Source organism: Gymnodraco acuticeps, unplaced genomic scaffold (assembly GCF_902827175.1).
Source record: "Gymnodraco acuticeps unplaced genomic scaffold, fGymAcu1.1, whole genome shotgun sequence".
In the NCBI taxonomy this organism is placed as follows: Eukaryota; Metazoa; Chordata; class Actinopteri; order Perciformes; family Bathydraconidae; genus Gymnodraco; species Gymnodraco acuticeps.
The window spans coordinates 190,674-199,647 of NW_022990949.1; the positions used below are offsets into that span (position 1 = coordinate 190,674).

General features: G+C 43.5%; 2 protein-coding genes across 2 annotated transcripts in view; both read right to left on the bottom strand.

Annotated features, from left to right (window-relative positions):
- The window catches only part of trit1 (tRNA isopentenyltransferase 1), a 46,932-nt gene extending 45,531 nt beyond the window's left edge, over positions 1-1,401 (bottom strand). The window contains 2 exon segments of the mRNA XM_034235039.1: positions 1,212-1,325; positions 1,327-1,401. Coding sequence (XP_034090930.1) covers positions 1,212-1,325; positions 1,327-1,371 — 159 coding nt within the window. The 5' untranslated portion in view covers positions 1,372-1,401.
- Positions 1,402-2,209: 808 nt separating this feature from the next.
- myclb (MYCL proto-oncogene, bHLH transcription factor b) lies at positions 2,210-8,565 on the bottom strand. Its single transcript, XM_034235057.1, is given in 8 exon segments — positions 2,210-4,940; positions 4,942-5,115; positions 5,117-5,424; positions 6,903-7,065; positions 7,067-7,285; positions 7,287-7,328; positions 7,330-7,629; positions 8,312-8,565. Coding segments are annotated over 7 exon segments (1,482 nt in total). The 5' UTR covers positions 7,585-7,629; positions 8,312-8,565; the 3' UTR covers positions 2,210-4,619.
- Positions 8,566-8,974: the final 409 nt, after the last annotated feature.

Genomic DNA, 8,974 nt, shown 5'->3' on the forward strand with positions numbered 1-8,974 from the left:
TAAACCATAATCAAATTGTCAGATTAAAATCAATAGTGAGTTGTTGCAAGCCCAAGTAACATACCTTTTCTATTAGTGTTATTTATACACAAAAAATGCCAAAAGGCAGAATGGTTATAAATTAATTATATATATATATTCTTATATCCTCTAATAAACACATTGAATTTGTGTCAATGTAAATGTATTTTATTTTGCTAACAATGTCAAAAATGGTGCTAATATGTCTGGCTCATATTGTACATGTCACTCTTATTGTCAAATATACATACTGTATAAAGTAGATGTTCATAGTACAGTTCTAGACAGAAACAAATCCATGCTTTACATCCATTGGTGCACTTCCTTCTTCTGGGCTGCATGGATATTTCATTTAAATTCATGTTATTTGAAATGTTTGTCTTAAGATATGGTTGATCAAGGATTCATTCAGGATTTAATTGTACTTGTCACACTAAACTTACAATAACAATTATGTTCTGTAACCTTACTACACCTTAATAAAACATGTCTGTTATTATCATAAAGCTTAGAAACCACAGCCTTGGGTCTTGAGATAACTTTACCATGCATTTCATCGACAGTCAACAACATTGAATACATCCATATATTTTAGTTTTTAAAGTGTGCACCATGACTAAGAGATAGAAGCTAGACATGACAGTCCAGCTGGTATACATCAACTGATAGCAATGCTTCTATGTTAATATCCTCTATTACCTGTGTGTGAGTTTTTAAAGACTTAAAGGACAAGTTTAAATGACTTAATTCATTCAAACAGACCTCTAATGACTGTGTTAAATGTCTGTTTTCTCCAGCTGCTGTGTCTCCCTGCAGTGCACCTGAGGTGAGGTTTAGAGCTGGATAAAAGTCAGTGTAGACCTTTAATGAACATGGTAGAGGAATGGCCGCATTACATTGACAAACTAAGTCATGTTCATTACCTGACTTGCTGATTTAAGCTAAGCTAACCCCTGTTAGCTTGCGTGGGTAGCATAAATATCGCTACATACAAACTCCTCATTCGGAAACACACAGTTATAAGACAGCCTACTAGTTTGTATGCACGTCTGTAATCATTTGACTGAACAGCAGATGTTTTAGTTTGACTTTACTCGCTTATTTCAAACGTTTAGCGTGCTATCAAGAGCATTATGGCTGCCTTGTCAAGGACTCCCTGCTTGTTTCCTGGAGTTTAACAGTCCTCCTACCTGCATGGAGTCGGCGCTGATTATTTCTCCCTGAAGCCGTCTTCCGAGCTCTATCGCCAGCTTGGACTTCCCGGTGCCGGTAGCTCCTAAAATCACCACCAAAGACGGTACCAATGGCTCTGCGTAAGCCACACAGCACGCTAGCAGCGGACGCCGCCATGATGCTTCTTTCCTAGGCGCCCAGCTGACTGGTACAGCGCATGCGCATAGGGCGTCGAGATGAGAGGTTGGCTCTGTTACTAGGCAACAAGCAGTGGATAGTGTGAAGGTTCCTTCATCTTTATGAGACTCATTGAATGTAATTGCTCGAGAATGTAATTGTTTTTCAGTTTTTTGACTTTTTGTGTGAATTCAAAGCTTCCTGCAGACTTACATGTTACGAATTGGATAAAAAAAAAAAAAATCTGTCAATAAGAATGTATCTCGTCTTTTTGCTGCATTTTTGAACATATTATGCAATTTTTTATAACATTAACGGTGTTTAAGAAATGCCTTTACATGGTGGATTGCAGCGTAGTTATAATTGTTTCTATGGAAACTGACGGAGCTCTGCTGCAGATGCTTGTTGCCATGGCAAAGATGCCAGGATCAGTTACCTTGGAGACTGCTCTGAGGAAATGGTGAATAGGGAGATGAGTGTTTACTCGTACAGGTGGTTTTAATGGAAAACAATTGTGAGCAGTACAAAAATACTCTGAAAAAAACCACCTAAAGATGTAATAGTATTTCAAGCCAATTATAAGATAACATTACATTTCATTTGGCTGACGCAGTAACTTCAACCATGAAGAAACAAACTAAAAAGCAAGAATCCTGCACATTTCCTATCTATAACCAAAGTAAGTGCTACTGCACTAGCTTCTCAAAAAAAGGAGAGAATTATGAATGTTTTGTTTTTATTTATTTGTATGTTTTTATTGGCCAAGGTGCTGTCAAAAAACAGGTGAGATGATCATTCATTAGTGTGTGTGCAAGAAACAACCAGAACAATCAAAACAATAATTTATGATGTCAAACCATGAATTTATTATTTACCGGACTTACTCGTCATACATAGAGGCTTATGAGGTACAGAAAAAAACAAAGTGCTGAAACAAGGCTCCAAAATCACCATGGTTAAACTCCAAAAGTCAGTAAGCAACATCCACTGACTGTGCCAACAGCAGAAACCTGTGACCAATACAAGTCAAACAATAAACAAAAGGGGCTGCTGTGGGTGCACCCTATTGAGAGAAAATAAAAACCAGGGCTTATGGTGGCTTGTGCTGAATTAGAAAGGGGGACATAAATATGTAATCACATACATGATGATTCCCCTGATCTAATGCTCTCTTTCCATCAGTGTGGGTCTGTGTTTATGTTACAGCATAATAAAGCAGAGGGTGTTTCCTCAAGCGCAGCCTCTGGCCCTATCAGAATAGCTACAAGCTACACGTGGGAGTTTCCTGAGTGCTAGTAATAGCAGAGTACGCTACTCATGCCATTTACAGTACTATTTCAGGGCTACAGTGTTCTGTTGCATGGCTTATGGGAACAATAGGGGGCATCGGCCTTGCAAAAAAACTAAAACAAAGGCAGAGGGAAAGCATAAGGTTACTCAAGGCTACACACAAGTTTAATCGGTAGATCCTCTTAAGTCCTCCCTCCTCCCTGCACACCGCGAAACATTTAACAGAGTGCTACAGCTACAGTGATTGGATTGAAGACAGGAGCATTCAGGTGCTTTCAACTCCAGATAAAAAGCAGACAATTTTCAGCACATAACCACCAATAAAGCCCCACCAGCTACAATAACAAAAACAGTCATTAGCTCACACTGAAACACAACTCTGTAGGAAAATATAGTATAAAACTTTTGTGAACTTGTACAAATAAATCAAACCCCAGAAACAGACAATGCACAGTAATGAAAACAAGTAGGCTTCGCAAAAAAAAAAAAAAAAACTGGCGACAAAGTGTCTAGTGTGATCAATGTTCAGTAAGTGTTTCATTTCGACTCTTTTTCATAATCTTTTTATTAACAAAAATAGAAGCTTTGAGTTATCTTTGAAAAGCCAGCAAGCTTTAGGGCTGAACAAAAACTAGGATGAGTAAAGTAGACAGCTCTGGTTTTGGTTTGGAAGGGACTGTACAGTAAGGGAACTATAAACATAACATCCAACAGGATAGTCTACGTACATTGAAAGGCTTCTATAGGCGTTACACTGAATGCAAAAACAAAAACAAATTGACCAGACAGCAAGATGAAAGAAATGTACAGTTAGACCTCGTTGGGCTTCATCTCAAAGCAAATGTTGGCATTTTTAAATGTCTCGAAACATACAGGTTAAATGAAGCCATTCTCTAAAATATCTTTTTTTTGGTTGATAATAATTTGAAGCCAACATTCAACTTTCCACTGGTCTCCATGGCACAACAATAACAATAATGATCCTGGTGAACATCTTCATAGTGTTTTTTGATTGAAAACACGATTATTCTCAAAGAAATTCTATGGCAACTTATTTTTCTTGATCCAATTAATGCTACAAATCAGGCATTACTGTGGGCGTGGTGCTGCTGTTGAAATGTCTACGATGCAAGAGGAAAACACTGAATTGAAAACCTGCAGGCACAGAAGTTTAGGACTCAACCTGAGCTATTCCAGAGGTGCAGAATATATTGTATCCAGTTGTAACGTCATTTGTTACATGGCTCAGTACAGTCCCACTACAGCAAGCATAAAAGCTACATGCCTCAACTGCTGACGAGGGAAACGGTGGTAAGAAAAGAACAAGAAAATGAGGTTAGATCGAGAATAATAGAAAAGAAAATGGGAAAGAAAACAGATCAGAAACAAGGCACAACTTGATAACAAAATGTGAAAGTTGTTTGCCAAGCGCTAAGGAGCTAAGGGCTGTAAAGAACAACACATTAGAATCTATAGAGGGCCTTTTAGAAAATGACAGACAGAAAGAGAGGACATATCTGCTGGGTAAGCCCCATCACAATCAAGAAATCATCTGACCAGACCATGCAGCAGGTAGAAAAATGTGAGTTGATCAACTAGCAGCTGCTTCATTCACAGCAATCCTTCCCGTAAACAAGCAACATTTTTGAGCATTTTTCAGCAAGTGGGGGATTATAGCATGAAACCTATATTCAATAACCATGGACATATTAATCTGCCCGTAAAAACGCCCTATAAGATCAGTCCCTAGCTTGCCGTCCTGACCAGCTTACGGCCTTGTCCATCACTCAGAAGCTAAATGTGCAAACCACAAAAATAGAAAACAAAAACAATTAAATCCACCCGCACTATTCCAACGTGATCAAATCAAAGTGAACATTAGTGTCTCTTCTCCTTCATGTATTCAGTTCTGTGAGTGTTTGTGTGCGTGTGGTGAGAGCCGGTTTCCCCCACGTCGCTCAGGAGCGTTTGAGCAGCGCCAGCCTCTGCAGCAACTGCAGCTGTCTGGACTTCAGCTGCTTCCTCTCCTGGGCCTTCTGCCTCTCACTGACATGCAGCTGCTGCAAGTACTCCGTGGCTCGAGTCAGGATTGCCACCTTCGGTGTCTTGGGGCAATCCGCCAGGCCCGGGATCTCGTCCCGCAGCGAGAGAAGCGCGAGCGCAGGTCGGTTCCTCCGCTTGCGCTCGAGGAAGTTGTGCGCCTTGCGCTTGTCCGTGTCCTCGCAGTCGGAGGACTGGGGGCTTGAGAGGTGGCAGAAGGAGCGGGGGCTTTGAGAGGGAGATCTGGGAATGGGAAGAGGAGGAGGAAGAAGAGGAGGAGGAAGAGGGAGGGGATGAAGGGGGTGAGGAGGAGGTAGGAGAGCAGGCGCTGAGGTCAGGCGACTCTGACCTGAGTCCAGCCACATGAGACTTCCTGCTGTCTGAGTTCAGAGGGGCGTGGCCAGATCGAGGCTGGGTGGTGGTGATGATGATGATGATGAGAGTTCAGGTGCGAGTGAGAGGAGGCCTCCTGTCGGACCCTCTTCCGAGGCGGCTCCACATGCTGAGGGAGTGTGTCCGGGGAGGGGGCAGCGTAGTTGTGCTGCTGTTGGTGGATGGAGATGTGGAAGCGCTTCATACCGGTGTCCAGGGGGTCCGCTCGCACCGTGATGGTCACTGGTTTGCGAGAGTTGACCATCCGACGAGGTTTACGCTGCTGCTGCTTGTGCTCCACCGTCACCACATCGATCTCCTCTTCATCCTCATCGTTATCATCTTCATCATCTGAAAAGGAGCATAGAGTATTAAGTGATGTGTTTCATGAGCTAAATAACTGCAAGTGACAGCTGAAAGATGAGTCCACTTCTGCTTTCTAACACGAATAAGTGCTTCTTAAAAATGCACACTTCCACATGACCTCACACAGTCGCAGGGATTATTCACTGCATTAGTTCAGCTCCGTCTCTTCACTCAAGAGCGAGGATAAGAGTCGGGGTCGGGTTAAGAAGCACTCTTCTTGTTAAAATGAGCCGACTAATAACCAACGCTGCACACGCTTGAAACCACCAGAGTGGAAACGGGTATTAATCGCGAGGAAAAAGGTCTTATTGACTTGATTCCCGCGAACTGACAAGACTCCTGAGAGATTTTCAATGCTCTTGTAAATTGAAACACACTTTTTAAATGAATTGCACCTCTGTGGATTTCACTGCTCAGAAAGTATTAAGCGCCATTTAACACAGTAAAGAGGGGAAAGCTTTAGAGGGGAGGGCTGCCTGTCTATTATTTACATTTATATGACAAACGATGTCATCTCACATTACAAGGCATGAAGAATTGATTCCTTCAAGCAGCCCTATATAATGCCTATTTGTAGGAGCTTAAGCACACATGTATGTCCTGTGATTGCTCATTCTCCTCTTCTTTGAACGCATATTACCCCCCTGAAACGGTGTGAAACACAGCCTCCAAACTCACGTCAAAGCATTCTGCACGCCTAGCCGACCTCCTAAACGGCTAATCCCGCTCTATTCACAGCCTGGGCTGGCTCGGACCAAATCCACCCACTGACACAATTGGCGCTGCAGCCTGTTGAGTGGAGGAATGCAGCAACAAGTTCCCTTTGTGACATTCCACACACACCATTATGCATGGTCCAACATCACATGGCAGGCCTACATACCAATCTCAATCATATGAGTTAACAGAGTGGAAATGGATATCAAAAGTAGGCCTGGAGTCTGGATACAATAACTAAACACAGGGTCAATTTTCCCTTCCTTTCATGCTACATAAACTTCCAATAATAATGAGCAGTCTTATTGAATTCATGTCAAATCCGAAGCTGGGGAGTGTGGAGAGAGGATATTGTTATCATAAGTCAGACTGGAGGAACAGGGGGAGGGAGCAGCTGGTCTGCTGGAGCAGGGCCAAGCAGCAGATGTTTCAATGGGCGTGTCACTCTGGGCTGGAAGCATGTGTTGCATGCACCAAGGTAACGCAATGCAGTGATCATGTGCCATGATGCCAACCCCTACTGCGAGATAATGGCTTATCAGAGCAAAAATATTAACTACACGGTGGAGTGACACATCACATATGAGGTCAGATAAAGAAAAAAAAAATCCAATTTCATCCTCACTGGAATGTAGGTGGGCAAATAGAGAAAATGCACATATTTTATATTTTTTTCGATAAGGAATATTATTGAAATAGCCGGGAGAAGATCCATTATAGTAACATGCCATTTATATGTTACTGACCTGATGAGTCGGTGTGAGACTCTGAACCGGAGGACACTTGCTTCTTGCATCCACCGTTTACCGGGAAAGTGAGCACCGCAGCGGGGTCCACACAGTCCGCAGCCAGTCCACTTGGAGCCGACGCTTCTGCGGGGGCACCCTGCTGCTGTCTCCCCGGGGAAGCCAACCACAGAGGCGGCTGTTGCGGCGACTTTGACACCGGCCCCCGTCCCGGGACAGGATGCAAGTCTCTCCCCTACAACTCTCTGCAGCTGCTGTCCGGCGGAAAACCCACTCCACATACAGTCCTGGATAATAATGGAGCTGAGGTTCCCATAAGAGTCATTGGAGGTGGTCAGCTTGCAGGGGATTTCCTGCTGATGTTGCTGCTGCTGCTGCTGCTGTTTGCTGCTGCTGCTGCTCATCGTCCTGCCCTAAAAACTGGGACAACCCACTCCAGTTTGTCCCCCAGAGACGGGCAGAGCAGCCCGACCCGGCCGGACCCCTCCACTGCCCGGATAGGGGACATGGGCGGGGTCGGCACCAGCTCGAATTTCTTCCATATGTCCTCACTAGGCGCTGTGGACTTGAAGAAATCCTCATCCGGGTCGTGGTGGTCGTCGTAGAAATAATGTTGGTAGTGGTCGAGGTGCTCCATGTCCCAGTTTTCATACCGAGGCGCGGTGGTGCTAATACCCGGCATCAGTGCTTACGGGCGGGGGGATGAATCACACCCTGTTCCCTCGGTCTGCGGAGAGAAAGAGCCAACAGTGTCACAACCGAGCCTTATTCTCATTATTATAATCACAGACATGAGGATTTGGAGCCATGCAGATTTGTTCTTTTTTTTTATTTGAGGAAATATGTAATTAGCCAATTAATGCTAGAAAATAGTCATTATAAAAAGGTTTAAGAGAACCATAGATGTGTGGAACAAAACGCTGGTGACACACCGACTATCTTTACACAAAGTTAAAGTTAAACTACTCTGTGCCGTTGCTGAGAAGTACAAGTTTCGCAACAGTCTTTCAAACATGACAATGCTTTAGTAGTATACTGACAGCAAGAGGAGAGCAGTTTTTTGGTTTTTTCTGCTGACTGCTTGGCAGAAAATAGGGAGATTAAACTAGAACTAAATAGATTAATTAGATAGACAGGTACTCCTCCTGGCTGCCAATGAACCTGTGCAGACGACGGTGTCGTATGTAAAGTATATTTAGCTCCTCCTCCCGGTTCAATTCCTCCTTGTTAAACTCAAAGAAATCAGCTGCGACTCTAAATCAGGTAATTAAGCAGCAGCAGTCACGGTGGGAAAACCCCCAAAAACATAAAAAACTCCTCGTGGAACCTGTCCTTATTCTGTGCCTGTGTGCTAACATGCCACTAAGGAAAAAGTTGCAGTATATAAAATAAAAAAAAAGGTGGTTTACCTGGTGTTGGGAGTAAAAAACCCTGCCCGCGTCTTCATAGATCCGCTGGGCGCAGCGAGGTGTCCAAACCAAAATGCAATGACTCCTCTTCCTCAGATGTAAAGGTTTCAAATTATCCAATGGGCGTCTTTTCCGGTTGTTAATAGTATTTGAGGTAAATGTCTCCGTTTGGTCGCAGTACCCACCGCTCTGAGGGCTGGATGTGCTTCGATTGTGGTCACTTTCTTTGCAGACTGCTGCACTATATGATCCGGGGGAAGGAGAGTTGGCTGTTATGCATAAAAGGGCGGGTCGTAGTAGTAGAGCCACGCCTGCAGCTTAAAGGCACAGCACCACATATTCAGAGGCACACACTGGAGGAAGACATGCATGCAGAGGGACTCCTGTGTGAGCAGAGGGCCTTATGTGACACTGATTTCATAAGGTGACACTCCTCTCCTTTTGCAATAATTATGCAAACATAATAACAACGTGTGTGAGTGTGTGGGCGTGTACACCATGTGTTTATGTATCATGAGACAGGTTGTGATAAGATCCTCTAACAGGGAGAGATAAGAGTTTGTTCTGTTTCTTGTTGTTTTTACTTCAATTAGGCTATCTTCCATTTGTTCTTTTCAGTCATTTACTAATTGTTGTGTATGTTATAGCATATGAAATAGCACG